Raw genomic sequence first — 21,505 nt, forward strand, 5'->3', positions numbered from 1 at the left:
GACTCAGAATCTCCTGCCTCCTCAAACTTACACTGCATGGGCTCCCTGATTCTGCAAAGCCTGTGTAAGGACCTGAGGATATGTGTTATCAAGAAGAGGGATCAATACTGGTTGGCAACCCTTCTTGATCCACGTTACAAGGGTAAAGGTGCAGAGCTCCTCCAGTCTTCCCAGAGGGAGCAGAGGATGAAACATCCTGAGGATGCCTTGAAATTGTGTAACACCTTTCCAGACACTGGGAGGTCACCATTTCCTGGACAACGTGTTTCTGAGGCTTCATTCTGTCAAAGGAAGAGCGGTGGAGAAGGCGGTCAGCTGACCGATTAAACAGTTCTTTAGTCCTCAGCACCCGGGGCTGTTAGGTTTAAGCACCCATCGGCAGGGTCTGCATCATATGGTGCAGGATTATCTAGGGGCAAGAACAGACTTGGAGACCTTTCCAACTGAGCATCCACTGGGTTACTGGGTCTTGAGGATGGATCACTGGCCAGAACTTGTTCAATATGCCATCGAGGTACTGGCCTGTCCTGCATCCAGCGTGCTTTCTGAACGGACATTCAGTGCTGCTGGAGGTTTTATGCATTTACCTGAATGACATCGATTCATTCAGGGTTTTTTTGTGCTTAGCTGTGATTTGGCTACAGCTAATCACATGACACAGCTGGGCTGTGATTGGTGCAGCTTGTGCATGTGATCGCTGTGACCATTCACAGCTAGACACACTTGTATACAATGGATGGCATGAAAGGAAGCCATCCATTGTATACAACTGTCATGTGACCTACAGTGATTGGTCACAGCAGGTCACATGGCACTGGCAACGGGGCCGGTGCACAGATCTGTCATCGGCCATGTCTGAGGTACATGGCCGGTGACAGATCGCACCACAGCCCTGCGGGGTGCACGCTCCAGAAAGGACACCATATGGCACCACCTGGAGGGGCGAGCTGTTCGTCCAACCGCCATCTGGCTATAGACTGGGCAGCAACTGGTTAAACTGGAGGGGGTGATCTCAGTGGAAAGAGTGTCTTCAGTGGGGAGAGGTGACAACACTAGGGGAGAGGTGTGTCCTCAGAAGGAGAAGAGTGTCCCCAGCACAGGAAAGGAGGGGGAGGAGTGTCTTCAGTGGAGAGGGTGTCTGTAGTGGGGGAGGGTGTCCTCTGTGTGGGGGGGGGGTGTCTTTAGTGGGGGAGGGTGTCCTCTGTGGGGGGAAGAGGGTGTTCTTAGTGGAGGAGGGGGAAGGGTTTTTTGGGTAAATGACACCAGATCAAAGTCCTCCTGAGAAGTTCCTAAAGACAGCTGTCTTGTCTATGTAAAAAGATAACTTTATCTGAATATTAGAAGCACAGCGTATTCCAAGGGGGCTATGAGGTAAACTGGCCCCAACTTTGTTTGTGGACAGGGAGGAGTCCACTGGTCAGTATGTGTTCAGGGAGGAGTCCAGTGGTCTGTTTGCGGACAGGGGGGGAGTCCAGTGGTCTGTTTGCGGACAGGGAGGAGTCCAGTGGTCTGTTTGTGGACAGGGAGGAGTCCAGTGGACTGCGGACAGGGAGGAGTCCAGTGGTCTGTTTACGGACAGGGAGGAGTCCAGTGGTCTGTTTACGGACAGGGAGGAGTCCAGTGGTCTGTTTACGGACAGGGAGGAGTACAGTTGTCTGGTTGCGGACAGGGAGGAGTCCAGTGGTCTGTTTGCGGACTGGGAGGAGTCCAATGGTCTGTTTGTGGACTGGGAGGAGTCCAATGGTCTGTATGCAGCTACGGAGGAGTCCAGTGGTCTGTTTGTGGACAGGGAGGAGTCTAATGGTCTGTTTACGGACAGGGAGGAGTCCAGTGGTCTGTTTGTGGACAGGGAGGAGTCCAGTGGTCTGTTTGTGGACAGGGAGGAGTCCAGTGGTCTGCGGACAGGGAGGAGTCCAGTGGTCTGTTTACGGACAGGGAGGAGTCCAGTGGTCTGTTTACGGACAGGGAGGAGTCCAGTGGTCTGTTTACGGACAGGGAGGAGTCCAGTGGTCTGTTTACGGACAGGGAGGAGTCCAGTGGTCTGTTTACGGACAGGGAGGAGTCCAGTGGTCTGTTTACGGACAGGGAGGAGTCCAGTGGTCTGTTTACGGACAGGGAGGAGTCCAGTGGTCTGTTTGCGGACTGGGAGGAGTCCAATGGTCTGTTTGTGGACTGGGAGGAGTCCAATGGTCTGTATGCAGCTACGGAGGAGTCCAGTGGTCTGTTTGTGGACAGGGAGGAGTCTAATGGTCTGTTTACGGACAGGGAGGAGTCCAGTGGTCTGTTTGCGGACAGGGAGGAGTCCAGTGGTCTGCGGACAGGGAGGAGTCCAGTGGTTTGTTTGTGGACAGGGAGGAGTCTAATGGTCTGTTTGTAGACAGGGAGGAGTCCAGTGGTCTGTTTACACAAGTCCTAAACAAAAGCTCCATTGTTCTCTGAGTTTCATTTCTCCAGAAGGAAGAAGCTGGTCTGGCTGTACAGATCACACAGGTGGAGTCTACACTGCAGTCTGCATTGTCAGCCGAGCAGCTGAAGGAGTCCAACATCTAACCGTCTACTAATCAGGCGTACTCTTGGAGCACCACCTACACAAGACTCACCTCGTCCATCTAGACTGCTCACTAGAGCTTCTTCTACAGCCTCTGACCCATCACTTCCCTCCTCTGCTGGAGGCACTTTATTAGGATCTATAGAGGGACAACACCGGCCTCGTATTGTCCATCAGAATCAAGGAAACAGCAGAGATCCAGCCACAGGGGAGGAAACATCAACGCTGCAACAAGGGATCTCCCACTCATCCAACCATCCCAACAGATGATTCATCATCAACAGAAATAGACGGAATTGTCACCTTCTCCTCAGCTGGACTGACATCGGGTAAGATGGACCTTCTGGGGAAAGGTTTGGGCTTTAGCCCTAAAGGTATCATGAAGAAGTTGTTGTTGGCACAGGACTTGTATAGATGTCTCAGGAATATTAGATTGAAGGGACATTATTCTTGGAGAGGCGACATTGAGGGATCATCTGTAGTCACACCACTACTGAGACATAGAGAGGGAAATGGGCGCTAATAGGATGCAGGAGATCTGCTGAGACATAGAGAGGGAAATGGGTGCTAATAGGATGCAGGAGATCTGCTGAGACATAGAAATGGAAATGGGAGCTAATAGGCTGCAGCAGATCTGCTGAGACATAGAGAGGGAAATGGGAGCTAATAGGCTGCAGGAGATCCGCTGAGACATAGAGAGGGAAATGGGCGCTAATAGGCTGCAGGAGATCTGCTGAGACATAGAGAGGGAAATGGGAGCTAATAGGCTGCAGGAGATCCGCTGAGACGTAGAAAGGGAAATGGGAGCTAATAGGCTGCAGGAGATCCGCTGAGACATAGAGAGGGAAATGGGCGCTAATAGGCTGCAGGAGATCTGCTGAGACATAGAGAGGGAAATGGGAGCTAATAGGCTGCAGGAGATCCGCTGAGACGTAGAAAGGGAAATGGGTGCTAATAGGCTGCAGGAGATCTGCTGAGACATAGAGAGGGAAATGGGTGCTAATAGTCTGCAGGAGATCTGGTGAGACGTAGAGAAGGAAATGGGCACTAATAGGCTGCAGGAGATCCGGTGAGACGTAGAGAAGGAAATGGGCGCTAATAGGCTGCAGGAGATCCGGTGAGACGTAGAGAAGGAAATGGGTGCTAATAGGCTGCAGGAGATCCGCTGAGATGTAGAAAGGGAAATGGGAGCTAATAGGCTGCAGGAGATCCGCTGAGACATAGAGGGAAATGGGCGCTAATAGGATGCAGGAGATCTGCTGAGACATAGAGAGGGAAATGGGCGCTAATAGGCTGCAGGAGATCTGCTGAGACGTAGAGAGGGAAATGGGTGCTAATAGTCTGCAGGAGATCTGCTGAGACAATGAAATGTGTATGAAATGGATGGATGTGCAGACACTCCCAGAAGATGATGTCATTATGAGTGGATTGATATATATTTTTGCATTGTCCCCCCAGAAGGATCAGGTTTGGTGGGATCGCTCTCATTAGACAACCCAACCAATCAGTGACTGCTGCCCCTCTCTGCCAATCCCTTCACTGACTTCCACTAACCCAACATATAAAATTCAAAAATACTAACCACAACGTACAAAGCCATCCACAACACTGCCCCTAGCTACATCACCAATGTGATAAAATATGGGATCGATGGATTCCATACATCTCCATGCCCTACTACTTCCTGATTTGACTCTCCTCCCCCTCCCCTCCCCTTTTTTTTAGTTATTTTTGATCTTTCATGGAAACCACAGGAACGGTTATTTTAATGTTTCTCAGGGCTGCAGTTCCTATGAACTCCACAAGGTGGTGATCTCACTTCTATCCAGAAAGGAAGTTATTATAGAACACAGACAGGAAGTGATGTCAGGCACAGACAGGAAGTGATGTCAGGCACAGACAGGAAGTGATGTCAGGCAAAGACAGGAAGTGATGTCAGGCACAGACAGGAAGTCATCTGGAATAAAGACAGGAAGTTGTATACCATACAAAGTGGACAGGAGACCTTGCTGGAAGTGGCAGCAGAGGAGGTAATAAGATGTTATTTCCTATTTACACCCAGTAAACCCCCATCATGTCCATCCTCTTCCTCCATAGTCACGTCCGTCCTCTTCCTCCAGAGTCACGTCCGTCCTCTTCCTCCAGAGTCACGTCCGTCCTCTTCCTCCAGGGCCACGTCCGTCCTCTTCCTCCATGGCCACGTCCGTCCTCTTCCTCCATGGCCACGTCCGTCCTCTTCCTCCATGACCACGTCCGTCCTCTTCCTCCACGGTCACGTCCGTCCTCTTCCTCCACGGTCACGTCCGTCCTCTTCCTCCACGGTCACGTCCGTCCTCTTCCTCCACGGTCACGTCCGTCCTCTTCCTCCACAGTCACGTCCGTCCTCTTCCTCCATAGTCACGTCCGTCCTCTTCCTCCATAGTCATGTCCGTCCTCTTCCTCCATAGTCACTGTGACGTCTTTTATCTCCAGCAGATGATGATACACACATATATAGTGTGGGAACCCAGATGAACCCCTTCAGGGGCAGAACATTCCCCCACTTCCGGGGCCGGAACATTCTCCTCATTGTGGAGATAAATTCTAGTAATATGGTCCTCTAAACAAACAGCACTGACAATAAATAGACAAGACAAGGACCATCCTGACCATACATGGCCTACAAAGGACAATGATGACACTACACAGGCAGCCAATGGGCAATCATTACACTATGCAGCCAACACAATGATGGAGTGCCGGGGTCAGGAGTATGGAGCATAGAGCCCCTTACATTGCTGCTCAGGAGGAAGAAAACATTCCCCAGCCGGCCATGAAGAATATGTTCCATCATTGGTGTCAGAGGGAGGGAAATACTGAGGGGTCTGAGGGAAGTAGAGGAGCTGAGGGGTCTCTCAGGGGTTACTGAGGATGGGAGACTTTGGGGCCCCGGAGGGGATAGTGAAGTTAAAGGGTTTTAAGGGGGTAGAGTAGCTGAAGGAATCTGGTAGGATAGGGTTGGTGGGGAGCAGGGCTCTGAGGAAAGAGAAGTTTGTCAGGCTCAGGGGGACACTGAGGCAGGGAGGGGGGCTCTTGGTCTCTGGTTCTCCTCTTACCTGCACTTACTTTCCAGACCTCCTTACAGAACTCCTACCAGGAAAGGAAGGCGACCTTCACCTTCTTACCATCTCACTGGTCAAATAATGTATTCCAAGATACCAAATAGAATGCAGAAGGACAATCCTTCACCCTTGGTGGACACTTGTTCTTATTGGAGGACTCTTGGTGCATTTTTGACTAAAAGGTAAGTGTGGGGGGACATTCCAATACCTCCCATGACACAGGCTCTGGCAGTGCCCGGTGCTGGAATTCAGAGCCCCAGGAACCCACCACCACTCTGTACAATGTCCTGGATATTACAGTATACTTGATACTCAGATCCTCCTGCTGTCCTCCTTCTACCCACACTAGGCTGTCATTGGAGGGAACAGAATAGGCTCCTTCCTGACAGCTCTCTACTCCACCAGCACCATCCTCCTTCTACCCAATCCAATCTCTTCTCTTACTGCAGAGAGTGACAGTGACATCACTCCTGTCAGTCAGCAGGCTGCCACAGATTGGAGCCCTGCAGCCGGAGGTCTGCCAATTGTCCTGATTAGCCAGCAACTCCGGCCAAAAGTCAGTAAGTTCCCCTTCCTGGACATCATGATGAGCCGACATTGACCTCACAGCACTGCCTCAGAGCAAACAAGTCATAGGAAGGATCAGATTTATCATTCCTTGTCTGCAGATCTAAAACTCATCAAAACCAGTTCAGAGACCAAACAAACCCAACAGAGAAAAGGGGATTTCTGATTTGACAGGTCAAGAGGGTCCCGGGACCTCCAAAATTTAGCAAATACTAAACAGTCCAGAGTACTGTCTTCGCATGGGGAAGTAGATCTTACATGTCCAGCAACCCTCCTATTCCCCCCTCACATCCACATCCTATTATTGTGTGACCAATACCATCCAAATCATTCTTACTTTCATTTCCCAAAGTTATCCGTCTACAAGGAGACCTGTATAGATCACATGATGGCACCAATGAGGATGGAGGAGGACCGGAGTCACATGACTGAGAAGATACTAAACCTCACCCTGGAGATCATCTACCTGCTGACCGGAGAGGTGAGGAGGATTCTGGGAGGTCACATGACATCACTCTTATCTCTATTAATAAAACACAGACCTGACCAGAGAGGTGAGGAGGATTCTGGGAGTTCACATGACATCACTCTCATCTCTATTAATAAAACACAGACCTGACTGGAGAGGTGAGGAGGATTCTGGGAGGTCACATGACATCACTCATCTCTATTAATAAAACACAGACCTGACCGGAGATGTGGGGAGGATTCTGGGAGGTCACATGACATCCCTCGTATACCTTAATAAAACACAGACCTGACCGGAGAGGTGAGGAGGATTCTGGGAGGTCCCATGACATCACTCTGATCTCTATTAATAAAACACAGACCTGACTGGAGAGGTGAGGAGGATTCTGGGAGATCACATGACATCACTCGTACCTCTTAATAAAACACCGACCTGACTGGAGAGGTGAGGAGGATTCTGGGAGGTCACATGACATCACTCTTATCTCTATTAATAAAACACAGACCTGACCGGAGAGGTGAGGAGGATTCTGGGAGGTCACATGACATCGCTCTTATCTCTATTAATAAAACACAGACCTGACCGGAGAGGTGAGGAGGATTTTGGGAGGTCACATGACATCGCTCTTATCTCTATTAATAAAACACAGACCTGACCGGAGAGGTGAGGAGGATTCTGGGAGGTCACATAACATCACTCTCATCTCTATTAATAAAATGCAGACCTGACCGGAGAGGTGAGGAGGATTCTGGGAGGTCACATGACATCACTCTCATCTCTATTAATAAAACGCAGACCTGACCGGAGAGGTGAGGAGGATTCTGGGAGGTCACATGACATCACTCTCATCTCTATTAATAAAACGCAGACCTGACCGGAGAGGTGAGGAGGATTCTGGGAGGTCACATGACATCACTCTCATCTCTATTAATAAAACGCAGACCTGACCGGAGAGGTGAGGAGGATTCTGGGAGGTCACATGACATCACTCTCATCTCTATTAATAAAACGCAGACCTGACCGGAGAGGTGAGGAGGATTCTGGGAGGTCACATGACATCACTCTCATCTCTATTAATAAAACGCAGACCTGACCGGAGAGGTGAGGAGGATTCTGGGAGGTCACATGACATCACTCTCATCTCTATTAATAAAACGCAGACCTGACCGGAGAGGTGAGGAGGATTCTGGGAGGTCACATGACATCACTCTCATCTCTATTAATAAAACGCAGACCTGACCGGAGAGGTGAGGAGGATTCTGGGAGGTCACATGACATCACTCTCATCTCTATTAATAAAACGCAGACCTGACCGGAGAGGTGAGGAGGATTCTGGGAGGTCACATGACATCACTCTCATCTCTATTAATAAAACACAGACCTGACCGGAGAGGTGAGGAGGATTCTGGGAGGTCACATGACATCACTCCTATCTCTATTAACCTCCCTAGCGGTCTGATTATGTCAGTATTTCTGTGCTGAAAGCGGAACATTTTTTTGCATGGAAATATGTATTTTTTTATTGTCGGCTGTAATTTTTAGGAATAACTCACTGAAATCTGTCTGAACAAGAGTCTAGTAACCATCCCGGGGAGGATAAAACTTGAAACACAAAATCATAAATAATAATTTAATAAATAATCATAAAAAATAATAATATAATAATAAATGTAATTCAATAATATAATCAAACCAAAAACACTGAAATGTGAAATATAGCGCCAAGTTCGCACATCGCTGAGCTCAGTCACAGAATCGTTTTCAGTGTCTGATGAGGAATTTCCCCCACCAATCATTATCACTCAATTCTGCAAGTGGTTCTGATTTACTATCGCTGTTCTCTAGCCGGTCTAAAACCGCGTCTGACCTAAAGGGACGCTTTTTGGACGCCATGGATGTTTCTCAGTTTCCAGGCAGAAAGAACAGTAAAAATGCAGTCAGGGCGCCGGACAAAGCACTCGGGACAAAATGTATGTGAAATGGTTTGATACAGGAATGTTATACTATGTGATTTTAGTGAATGTCACTTTTTGCCATTTTCAAATTTCTCGTACGTCCCGACGCTCGCAGGGGATGGAACCTAGAAAACAGATGACGGCATCCGCCGGAATACATTGCTTGGGACACTGCAGGAGGGACATCGTGGGAGCGGAGGACAAGGTGGGAGATCGAGGGATCACGGAGCAGCGCCACATGGTATTCCCGAGTGTAGCTCGGGGTTACCGCTTGTGGTCCTGAAACCTTACCCTGAGCTACACTCGGGAATACCATCAGGGAGGTTAATAAAACACAGACCTGACCGGAGAGGTGAGGAGGATTCTGGGAGATCACATGACATCACTCATATCTCTTAATAAAACACAGACCTGACCGGAGAGGTGAGGAGGATTCTGGGAGATCACATGACATCACTCATATCTCTTAATAAAACACAGACCTGACCGGAGAGGTGAGGAGGATTCTGGGAGGTCACATGACATCACTCTCATCTCTATTAATAAAACAAAGACCTGACCGGAGAGGTGAGGAGGATTCTGGGAGGTCACATGACATCACTCTCATCTCTATTAATAAAACAAAGACCTGACCGGAGAGGTGAGGAGAATTCTGGGAGGTCACATGACATCACTCTCATCTCTATTAATAAAACAAAGACCTGACCGGAGAGGTGAGGAGAATTCTGGGAGGTCACATGACATCACTCTCATCTCTATTAATAAAACACAGACCTGACCGGAGAGGTGAGGAGGATTCTGGGAGGTTACATGACATCACTCTCATCTCTATTAATAAAACACAGACCTGACCGGAGAGGTGAGGAGAATTCTGGGAGGTTACATGACATCACTCTCATCTCTATTAATAAAACAAAGACCTGACCGGAGAGGTGAGGAGGATTCTGGGAGGTCACATGACATCACTCATCTCTTAATAAAACACATACCTGACCGGAGAGGTGAGGAGAATTCTGGGAGGTCACATGACATCACTCTTATCTCTATTAATAATACACAGTGTGACGATTGCGATGTCAAATCCCTGCCCCTCTCACCAGACTCATGACCGAAGGACTAGCCAATCTAAAACCGCAATATTACATGCGTAACAATGCCACGGCCAGCTGCACCCTGCACAACGATTTTCCAACTCACTGGACCACAAATTGATGTACCAGCAGCCTGAGCGCAATTGTTACTGGGTCAGGTTAATTACGCAATTAACCCTTCACACTGCCACCACCTCCTTTTTGTACAGAGAAAGAGGAAACTTGACAATATCAGCAATAACACTAGGATGGTTGAAATAATCATCTGTATACCACTGTAACCGCAGGCAGGTTATACAGAGGGTTAAACACACACAGTAGCGCTCTTCAGCAGCAGGAATTCGTAGGTTGCATTAAAGAGCTTTAGAAACAGTTCAACACTTTCAGAAAGTAAGTTTTATTACTAAAAGGTCAAAAGGGTGCAATAAAAATATTTACAAAAAAAAGATGTAACCAATATATATAAATATATAGAGAGCAATAACACAGCAAAGAGACAACAGAAAGAAGTTTAGGTAGAGAAGTACTAGCCAAAAAGCCTTGTGTTAAGCAGCTTCAAGTCTCATGAGACAAAAAGGATTTCTTATCTCTACTGCTAGTTTCGATGTTAAAAGCAGGAGACTCTTCTCTTCTCTCACCCACACTCCAAGCATAACAGCCTTTTTCTAGCAAATCCCAGCAGGGTGTCTCTTTGGAGTAGTAACCAATGGTCTCCTTTTGGGGAGGGGTGTTGGGTGGAGACCTAAGTTACAACCAGAATCTCTCCTAGCTAATATTTTGGCTCATAACTTTTCCTAGGTACATTTGCCGGCCTGGTCACTAGTATATTAATACTCAGCCGCATCTGCGGAATGGTTAGAGATGAAACATGAAATATGCACATGAATGGTTCAAGAGATATACTTTTCTGTTTTTCTCTGTATGTCAGCTAAGGGGTGTCACATACCAGGAGAATGGCCTCAATCTGAGCCTTCCGAATATAGGCTCCATGTTTAGGTAGTTATGTCCTACGTGAAGATATCAACTTATATGAAAAGTGAGTTTTTAAAAGTAAGTCTGTTTTTACAACCCCTTGGAAGGTCTTTTGAAGTTCAGTGAGGGACTCGGTTTATACTTTTACTATGTGCCAGATTGCACAGTTTCTTAGACAGCTAGGCACCCAGCTCGTGAGGTTTTATAGCTCGGAGCTTCCTGCTGTGTTTTGGCCGCCTGTGACCCTTCTCATCACTCAGGCCACATGTCACCCCACAGCGAGGGAGGGGGATGAGAGATCTACAAGATGGAGGGGGTAGCCTGCCTTGAGAGTTAGAAATTGTATAACATAGAAAATTCTTAACAAAATGGGGGGCCGCGTCCATCTCTGTGTGCACAATTGCTACACACAGACCTGACCGGAGGGGTGAGGAGGATTCTGGGATTCTAACATGATATTCTTATTGGTTCCTCATTACAGAGATTTCCTCTTCTGAAGTCAGGTGATCATATGACCATCACAGTGCCTCCATGTGACTCCCTAAACCCTGAGAGACACAACATGCAGAAGATTCTAGAAGTCACCAAGAAGATGATGGAGCTGCTGACAGGAGAGGTGAGCGGTGCCGGGAATTCTGGGACATTCTCCAGTAACAGACAAGGGATGTGTCTGGATGGTGACTGTATCATTGTGTGTGTCAGGTTCCTATAAGGTGTCAGGGTGTCACTGTCTATTTCTCCATGGAGGAGTGGGAGTATTTAGAAGGACACAAGGATCTCTACAAGGACGTCATGATGGACAATCAGCCGCCCCTCACATCACCGGGTAAGAGGAGACTTTATTGTAAAGGAGAGAGCAGTACGGAGGATCCACCTAGATCCCCCATCATCTGATAAACACATAGAAACAATGGATTCAGTCAGTGTGTGTGTTTCCTACAGATGGATCCAGTCATGGGAACCCACCAGAGAGATGTCCCCGTCCTCTGTATTCCCGGGATTCCACACAGGAAGGTCACACCATCCCTCACCATCATCAGGTAGATGAGGAACAATCACTGATAGTATCATTAGGATCTGTACATTATCTGCATTGTTACCATTGATGGCATTTTTATTATATATTCAGAGTGGAGACCTGAGAGAATTTGAGGTGAAAGCAGAAGAAGAAGAGGCGTATGTGAGGGATGATCAGCAGTCTATGGAGGAGGATGGAATAACGGGGACATTTATAGAGGAGGACACTCCTACAGAGATCAGCACAGGTGGGTCATGAACACTAAATCCATTCCTCCACCCATACTGCTCACTGATTGGTCCAGAGTAGGGCGGGGACTGGGTGATATCAGCCTGTAATCCCCTGGTCACTTTCCTGAGCTGTGTTCCCCGTCCTGTATTCCTGGATTTCTCTCGGATAATCTTCCTTCTCTGTGCTGCAGACACAATTTATGTCTCTAGACTGGATTTATGGAGGTTCTGGGGTTCAGCTGGCAGCAAGATGTTCATTTTCACCATAGATGTCTATGGGTCCAGAAACATGTCTGACAGAACAATTCTCCCAGAGGACCTTCTCTGTTATCTGCTGGCTGTGCCGGGTGGAGGGATATGTCTGTAGTGTCTCAGACCCAAGTCACTGAGTGCAGTCTCAGGAGATGGGAGGCAGCGGTGTGGGATCTCTGCAACTTGTCTACAGTAAACATTTAAAGTGGTTGTAAACCCTCCATATACCCAGTGCAGTGACTGGCCTCAGGTGACACACAGAGATAAAAAAAAATCCTCCTACATACGTTGTACCTGTGTATCTGTAGCACTTTCTTCTCTATATTTGTTCAAAGTCTAGAATATTTACAGCTTGTCTGAGAAGTCAGAAAAAAGGGGGCAGAGAGCTGAAGTCACTCTCTTCAGAGCTCAGTGAAATGAGCTCTGAGAAACAATTGATGGGAAGGGACACACTTCCTTCACACAGGAACAGAGCTGAGGCTGTCAATCAGAGGCTGTGTGCTGGAGCTCCCTCCCCTGTCATCTTTTTTTTCTTGGTGTCAGGAAGATTTGTTAGAAGTGATTCATGCTGATCACAGAGGAAGGAGACAGCAGACAGAAATGGCTCTTATTGCTCTGGAGTGAGACAAGTACACACTGTAGAGGGATATGCCTTGTTCATATTCCATGTCTGAGGGTTACAACCACTGTAAGTGATCTCTGATTACTAAACACCAATTGGATGTGATCCTTACACTATTTATTAGTATCGCCCCCTTGTCCTGAATAGAGGTACTATGTGGGTTTAGTTTGTGGCTGGGCTGTACTTGGCTCAGGCTGATTGTATAGTTCTTCACTTGGTTTCTCCCTAAGTTTAGGTTGTCTTGTGATGTCTCACTGTGGCCAGTAGATGTCACTGCTATCACTGGACATAGGATGAGATTTCACCAACCACTTGCCCTCAGGATTTACCCCCTTTAATGACCTCTTTTTGCTACTCAGCGCTGCACTAATTCAACTGATAATTGCGCGGTCATGCAATGCTGCACCCAAATGAAATTTACGTCCTTTTTTCACACAAATAGAGCTTTCTTTCGGTGTAATTTGATCATCTGTGCACTTTTTATTTTTCACACTATATATAAAAAAAGACCAAAAATTTTGAAGAAAAACAATATTTTTTACTTTCAGCTATAAAAAATATATAGTAAACTATAAAGTTTTAGTTATAAATTTAGGCCAAAATGTATTCTGCTCCATGTTTTTGGTAAAAAAATCCCAATAAGTGCATATTGATTGCTTTGTGTGGAAGTTATAGCGTCTACAAACTATGGGATAGATAATGCAATTTACTCCATTTTTTGCTATACAGCGCTGTGCTAGTTTAACAGACAATTGCGCGGTCATGCAATACGGTACATAAATGAAAGTTACATCCTTTTTTTCCCACAAATTGAGCTTTCTTTCGGTGGTATTTAATCGCCTGTGCGTTTTTTTTATTTTTTGCGCTATAAAAAAAGGCTGACAATTTTGAGAAAAAAAAACAATATTTTGGACTTTTTGCTATAAAACATGTCCAGTAAAAAAATTTAAAAATCAAATTTAGTCATAAATTTCTACCAAAATGCATTCTGCGACATGTCTTTGCTACAAAATAATCCCAATACGTGTAAATGAATTGGTTTATGTGAAAGTTATAACGTTTACAAATGGCGGGAAAGATACTGGGATTTTTATTTTTAATTATACTAATAATGGAACTTATTGCGGTGATCAGCGATTTATGACAGTGATCAGCGACTTATGGCGGGACTGCGGCAGACATTTTGACATAGGGGAGAACTGACTTGGGGTCACTGACATCCCCAGTGACACCAATACAGTGATCAGTGCAAAAAAAACCACTGACCCTGTACTAATGGCACTGGGGAGGAAGGGGTTAACATTTTTTAGGTAATGAAAGGGTTAACTGTGTGAGGGGAGTGTTTTACTAGTGGGCGGGGGTGTGTACTGAAGGGAACACACTGATCCCTAGAGATTAAGTCTTCTCTCAGGTTCAGCGTGTTTGGAACTGACAGATAGCAGAGCTGCAATGTAAACACTGCAGCCGTGCTGTCTGTCAGTGATTACTTGTAATCGCTGGCACCCCGTGGGAAATGACCTGCCTGGAGCTGGTGACAGACACCCGCTGCCACGATCGGCAGGTAGGGTAGGGCGGGAACACGCCTCACGCGCGCCCCTTACCTGTTTTGCACAGCGACATTAAAAGACAGCACTGTGCATACAGGTGCCGCCCTGCTGCAGTAACAACACTGTGCTGGGTCGGCAAGCAGTTAAACCACAAATGTCCCATATTATAGCTTACCAATCATTGGGTGTGGAGGCTGCTTTCCTTTTCTTTGGCTTCTTTCCCTGTGTTCACCTGGTGATCTGGCCAGTAACACACCTTCTGTATTAGAGCGCCCCCACTGTGGAGACAGCAGCATGGTCAGTCTGGGGGCAGGAGGGTGTTAGATGTACTAGCAGATTTAAAAACAGTAACTAATTGAAGCCAAACTCCAGCTCACACTTCATAATCAGTTTCATCAAACAGGTTTTTCTTTTTGGGATAAAAGTTTTACATGAATAAATAAAAGCTGATCATTGTAAGCCCCCTGTCAGTGGTAAATGGTCTTTATAAAACAACAGATTTACTGGCTAGATCACCAGATAAATATAGAAGAAAACTAATACTGTATAGTCCTAACTTTTGTATCCTATATAAGTTGGACATTACATAGGTCTTAATTATTTTACACCCATTTCCTCCCAGCTGGACATTTTATATCGGATGATGTGATTGGAGCACAGACTTTTACATGGTGATAATAATGTGATAACATCCTCCAACTTTGGACCCTTAAACAGAAAGTGATAATGAGGGAGGAGTCAATACCCCAATGATGGTGGTCTTCAGGATCAGTCCAGTCTTCACCTTGGCAATGAGTGATAGAGGGGGTGGGGACCCTCGTCCTATAATCCCCTCATCACTGTCCCTCCTATAAAAGACAGTTCTGGTTGTTTCCTCACTCTGTGACTAAGGTCCATGAATAAAGAAATGACCTGGTAGGAGATCAGAGGAGCCATTTCCTAGTTCCCTTGAGGGTGGAATTGTAAGCTCCTCAGAGACCAAGCTGCCTGATGTGGGTGGAGTCCTGGTTTGGGGGAACCAATCAGCTCCTGTCTAGTAATCCTCTTTGTCTTTGTATTTTAGTCCATGGCCGGGAGATGAGGAAAACCTCCGAGGATTGTCTCACTTTGTCTCCAGACTGGAAAGTAGAAGATGAGGACATCACACAGTATAGTCCAGGAGAAAACCCGGCTCCCTCCAATGTCCATCCGGCACCACCCAGTGTAGATGGACCATCGGATTCCTCGTATCCTGAGGAACCTCAGACTGTGCGGGACCGGGCCGGCCTTCCAACAGGGAAGCGATTCTCCTGTACTGAGTGTGGGAAGGGTTTCTGTTCTAAGTACAATCTTAATGTGCATAAAATATGTCACACGGGGGAAAAGCCGTATTCCTGTCCTGAGTGCGGGAAATGTTTTTCAGTGAAGTCCCATCTTTCCAGACATCAGAGATCCCACACGGGGGAGAAGCCATATTTGTGTCCTGAGTGTGGGAAATGTTTTTCAGCGAAGTCCCATCTTTCCAGGCATCAGAGATCCCACACGGGGGAGAAGCCATATTCCTGTTCTGAGTGTAGGAAATGTTTTTCAGATAAGTCCAGTCTGTACACACATCAGAGATCTCACACAGGGGAGAAGCCATATTTCTGTTCTGAGTGTGGGAAATGTTTTTCAAAGAAGCCCAATCTTTATTATCATCAGAAATTGCACACAGGAGAGAAGCCATATTCCTGTCCTGAGTGTGGGAAATGTTTTGTAGTAAAATCAAAACTTGTCAGACATCAGAAGTCTCATGTGGTTGAAAAGCAATTTTCCTGTCTTGATTGCGGGAAATGTTTTTCAGAGAAGTCCAGTCTTTACACACATCAGAAGTCTCACACGGGAGAGAAGCCACTTTCCTGTCCTGAGTGAGGGAAATGTTCCTGTTAGAAGCCTTCCATAACCTAATATCTGCTTATTGACATTACTAACATATGTATGAATGTGTTGGATCTTTTCTCTACATTCTAGTAACATGGTAGTAATTAGTCATGAATTGGTTTGCTAGCTTTCCTCCCCCATCTCTGTGGGTAGGAGCTAAAGTTTCACTAATAGAGATTTGTAAGAATCTACTTGATACATGTTAAGCATACACATTTTATACTGTAATATTTCTTGATTAGGATATTTATATATGATATAACTTTTATATTAAGAATATTTTTAGGAAATATTTTATATATATATATATATATATATATAGTATATACAGTATGTGTAACACATCCCATCCCCCCTGACTGATGGAATGTCAGTGAAGTTTTGATTAGAGGTCCCAAGGATTCATTTTCAGACTCTCTCCTAGGGGAGGGGAGAAGACTGAAGGTTTGTTCTATACATCTGTCACCAGATATTATTGTGGGACTATAAGAACCAGAGAGGAAAACCAGCCAACTTTTAGGAGAAGGTGGGGGCTGAATTGCTCCTTTATAGAGCAGAACAAAGACTTTTTGGTGGCACACTTTTTAGAAGCTGGGCTAAGGAGCCTACAGATTCACACTACACAAACAATTTTACATACAATTTGTATCTCAAGAACATAACTCTATTTTTTGGACATTATCTAAACATTTTGTATTCCAATATTTTATTTCTAATTGTATGCAATATTATTATTAAACACATTTTTGAGTTTATGCAAGAGTTGGAAGGACTTTCTATTTTGGACTTTTCTCATCAATACAAGTTAACAAAACATCGAGACAATCTGGTATTTTACAGTGGCGAGTCAGACCAGTTTGATTTTTTTCGAATATCGATCGTTTTTTACTTTTTTTATCCTTCACCTTGATGAGAGAGAAGATTGCTGCAAGGTCAGCAAAATATGAAGTCAAGCTTTCAGGAAAAATAAAAGCCTTCAGCAGATGACCCTTTGGCATAATCGAAATCAGCCTAGAATCAGAATTGGTGAGAATTTTGTGCAGATGCAAGAAAACGCTGTTCCTTGGTGATGTAATTTCCCACCAAGAGAGAAAAGGAACGTTACATGAAGAAAGACCTTCTTAATCGGTAAGTAATGGATTTTATCGATGAATTATCTAGAGAGAGTAAATTAGAATTCCAAAATCTGTCTAAATTTGTTAAAGATGATGAACTTTGGCGGTACATGTATAATGAGTGCTTACAGGCTAATATTAACATAGAAAAATCTAGGTTTTCCTTTAAGAAATTGAGCAAACAAGTTAGAAATGTAATGAAGTTAGTTAATGTTTTTAACGCCATGATTTTGGAGGTTCCTAGGATTGCTGCTTGTGTAAAGAATAAGTCAGAGGAAGATAACAGTGTATGTGCTAATTGCCAGACTTTGAGCAAACAGTTAACCTGCAAAGTGCAATTCAAACGAAAGACATTCAGCTTTCTGAACTACAGAATGATATTGTGACGGAGGGTAGGCAGGACAGAACACACAAAGCAGATGGCAAACACACAAAGCTTTATTAAAGCAAATGACAGTCACTCAGTTGGGGTCTGCAGGGAGCGTGGCAGTACCTGGTATGGGGAAGTAGCAAGGAGAGGGATCAAAACAGTTGTAATCGGATCCCAGGGGCAAAGTTAGAGTCTCTACAACAGTTTGTAATCCAAGCAGGGAAATGGGGATAGAGTACAGGAACAGTTCAGGGGAATAAAACGGGTGCATACACTCACGGCTCTGGCAGGGATGCCCGGAATCACAGCAGACGACAGCCAGGGGACAGTGGGTGGTAATTCTCCCCCACATCCCTAGTTATTGCAGAGTGGCAGCGGGGGTTAATTCACCCAGTATTGGGCTCTTGCAGAGTGGCCGTGAGAGTCTTGCCGCAGCGGAGACCTCTCAGCGGCTGTGCAGCAGAACGAACAACCAGGGAGCCTGGCATCGGCCTTCTTAAGCCGATGCAGGACGCTCCTTGGTCATCCTGGCAACCGTATGTGGTGTGCCTCATCACCTGGCAACGAGGCATGCCCCCCTTGACAAGGGCCGAGCTCTCGAGAGTGCTGCCTTTGTCTGTTGGTATCTGCAAGCGCAGGAACTTTTGTGCCCGCATTGCAGATGCCGGGGCAGTGCGGTGTCAGGCTGACTGCTGTGGCCCAGAACATCCCTAAGGGAGGTTCGCACCTCTCCATGGAGAGGTGTGAACCTCTCTGTGGAAAACTATCTTCCTCCCTCCAGCCAAGCCGGATGGGGGAATATAAGTGACAGGGGTGACAGGAGTCACACCTCTTGTCCTGAGCAGCCTGGCTTCAAAGGACCACGACAGGATGAGAGGTGGAGGGGGATGAAGGTGAGCCAAGGGGGGAGCGGGACATCTGTCACACCATGACTGATATAAAAAGAATTTGTGTAAATACTAGCCAGAGGCAAGGCAGACAAAAATCTTTAATAGCAGACATCCAGTTTATAGAAGATGATCTGCAGGATCATGAAGCAATGCTTAAGGGAAAATGAATGGATAAAGCTGCAGAACTTCATCTTAAGATCCTTGATCAGCTCATGAAAATTTTGAAGGATATGCCAGCCTATGACATGAAAGCGGATGCTTTTCATAATACAGAGGTTTTTGAAATTTTGTGCAATAACTTTTGCCTGAATGAGTAGCAAAGAAATGTTTTCTTCAGATTATGGCTTCCCAGCTTTATGACATGTCGATTAACCAAAACCCCATATATTAATGAGGATGATGTGGAAATTCATAGCAATGCATCAGACCGATTGCGTCAGTTATTGCTATGTACAACTGGGGAGGAAACTCCTTCTCTGGAAATCTTAGACTCCTTTAGAGATACGATCAATGATGATCCTTTTGATTGTAAAAATAGATTTTCCAAAGTATACAAAATGATATTTAATTTGGCCAATGAGAGTTCTGCTATGATAAAAGCTTTTGTTAAAAAATTTAAGTATCTATATCCAGCATCTCTTATTTGCTGCCGGATAAAAAGATTTAGATCAAGCAGCCAAAGTTATAGATACAGTTAGCAGACAAATTAAACTACACAATCAGAAGATGGAAAGTGTAGCTATTCAAAATGGAGATCAGAGAGAGACCACGTGCTTGGCCACACCCAATTATGGTGATGAACACGTCACAGGCAGACCTAGAGTCTCAGAGCAGACAGGAAATACCATTTGTTTCTATTGTAAATGATTTAGTCATTTGAAAAGAGATTGTGTTCAATATATATATTAGATTTACAAAGAAACACTTTGGAATTAGAAAATGAAAATACAATTTCTGAACAATCTGCTCCTCCATGTTCCAACAATAGTTTGTATGAGTTGCCTTATGCCTCAGAAGTCAAAGAGATCAGTTCACTGAGTGTCAACAACAGCTTGAACAATATGGTAAACAGTGCTGTTGTCATTAATAGGAATTGTTTATTGCCATTTCCAAAATTAGAGTCAGGATCAAATCGAGATTCTTCTCCTTTACCGTTAGAATATGTTGCTCCAATTTTATTGGATGAAAGTGGAAGGCCATATGTACAGGGTGTATTGAATGGCAGGAACATAATGTTTTTAGTAGGTACATAAAACATAAACATAAATTACCTGTAAATGCCAATTCTCCAAAATGCAATTTACTTGATTTTAGTGGAAAATGTAGTTTAGTTGCGAGGAAAGTTTCTAATGTGACTTTTGAGATTCCAGGATTTCTGAAAACTAACATAAACATCTGATATTGTCATGGTGCCCAGAACATTCTTGGTATCGATGTGATTAGTAAACTCAATTTGATAATTGATTTATGTACTTCAACGTTATGGAGAGATCCATCTAGGCCCAAATCAATGTTAATTGATTCTTCCATGTATAGTAATGTTGGAAGTATTTGTACAGCAACTGCTGACATGTCTTCAGATCATAAATGGCCCCATACAGGAACCAATCTTGAATTGGAACAATTGGTTAGATCACATAAAGATCTTTGAAGTCAAAGCAAAAATGATGCAGGTTTGTTTAAAGATTTTGAAGCTGACATTGAAGGTAGAGACCCTAAGCCTCAACCTCAATACAAATTGCCATTAGAATCAATTAATCCAATTTCTTCCATTATAGATGAGTTTTTACAGCAAGGAATTTAAAGAAAGTACAATCAGTGGTGAATAATTGTATTTGGCCTATCAAGAAAGCTGATAATTCATATTCTTTATCAGTTGATTTCAGGATCACCTCCGACAAACACTGGGAAAAGAACGTTCTGACGTCAACATCGAGTAGCCCACGCCCAACACGTTTCGTCACCACAACGTCATCAAGGGGCGGAGGTGATCCGCGGTGAGCGGGGATCGTTCATCACCTCATTGCTGTGCATTGCTGTTTAAGCTGGTGTCTGTCTGGACACCTTTTTTGTGAGTTGTTTGAGCTTTTATTAAATTTACATATGTTTTAAACGTACTGCACCATCATGCTTTTTCCTTTGTCCCTGAGTGTGATTCATGCATATATGGAGGTATGGAATTAAATGGAGAGACTCATCATGAGATCCTTGGCTGCAGAGTATTGCTTTTGGTAGTGATACATTATCCTTCCTACTGTTCACCATTATTGATTACCTGGACGTGATTAAGAATTACCACATCTAATATCTGGACATCGTTCATTCACCACTCCCAGAGCACAAGTGCTATTGCTGCTCTATAATTTGATCAGCATATAGCTCTGGTGAGTTCATTTAATTCATTTGGTGGTGGATTATTCACAGTGTTATGAAGTCACAGAGAATATTTAGATTTTGTTTTGGACACTAGTTTATTTTGGACACTTAATATATGGTGAGATATATATATATATATAATTTTTTTTTAGCGCATACCCTTATGAGATTTTGTTCACTTTGCCAAATTAATTGTTTGTATATATAATTTTTTTTTGGTGGGTGTTGCTGCTGACACATAGCTTATTATTTTTAGAGATGAGCGAATCGAACCAGGCGAAGTGGAATTCGATTCGAATTTCAGAAAAAATTCGATTCGCGTCGAATCCGAATATTAGCCTACTTTGGGTGCGCGAATCGGATTTTTCCCGATCAGCCGGCAAAAGTGTCCCTGCAGAGAGCTCCGCTATTTCTGACAGTTCTCTGACAGTTCCTTCACATGTACAGCGGTTGAAACATTGTATCTATTTGTTTCCATTTAGG

The 21,505-nt window shown here is 44.9% G+C and overlaps 2 protein-coding genes across 2 annotated transcripts in view; one reads left to right on the forward strand and one right to left on the reverse strand.

The window, feature by feature from the left end:
* Window positions 1–475: 475 nt before the first annotated feature.
* On the forward strand, window positions 476–20,763 carry LOC149435871 (uncharacterized). Its single transcript, XM_089662347.1, has 6 exons — window positions 476–514; window positions 11,406–11,529; window positions 11,646–11,743; window positions 11,833–11,968; window positions 15,502–17,399; window positions 20,523–20,763. Exons 1-5 carry the CDS (start codon window positions 476–478, stop codon window positions 16,260–16,262), a joined length of 1,158 nt encoding a protein of 385 aa, XP_089518473.1. The 3' UTR covers window positions 16,263–17,399; window positions 20,523–20,763.
* The window catches only part of LOC149435872 (uncharacterized), a 66,163-nt gene continuing 63,402 nt past the window's right edge, over window positions 18,745–21,505 (reverse strand). Inside the window, exon 9 of the mRNA XM_089662348.1 lies at window positions 18,745–18,884. Coding sequence (XP_089518474.1) covers window positions 18,745–18,884 — 140 coding nt within the window. The remainder of the gene's footprint in view (window positions 18,885–21,505) is intronic.

The sequence above is a fragment of the Staurois parvus genome, unplaced genomic scaffold (genome assembly GCF_062004578.1).
Source record: "Staurois parvus isolate SC_StPar_1 unplaced genomic scaffold, SC_StPar_1.0 ptg001458l, whole genome shotgun sequence".
In the NCBI taxonomy this organism is placed as follows: domain Eukaryota; kingdom Metazoa; phylum Chordata; class Amphibia; order Anura; family Ranidae; genus Staurois; species Staurois parvus.

Coding starts and splice junctions, on each gene's coding strand:
- LOC149435871 (XM_089662347.1), top strand. CDS start 476: ATGGATCACTGGCCAGAACTTGTTCAATATGCCATCGAG. Junction 515..11,405: donor TTGTTCAATATGCCATCGAG/GTACTGGCCTGT, acceptor TGTGTGTGTCAG/GTTCCTATAAGGTGTCAGGG. Junction 11,530..11,645: donor GCCGCCCCTCACATCACCGG/GTAAGAGGAGAC, acceptor TGTTTCCTACAG/ATGGATCCAGTCATGGGAAC.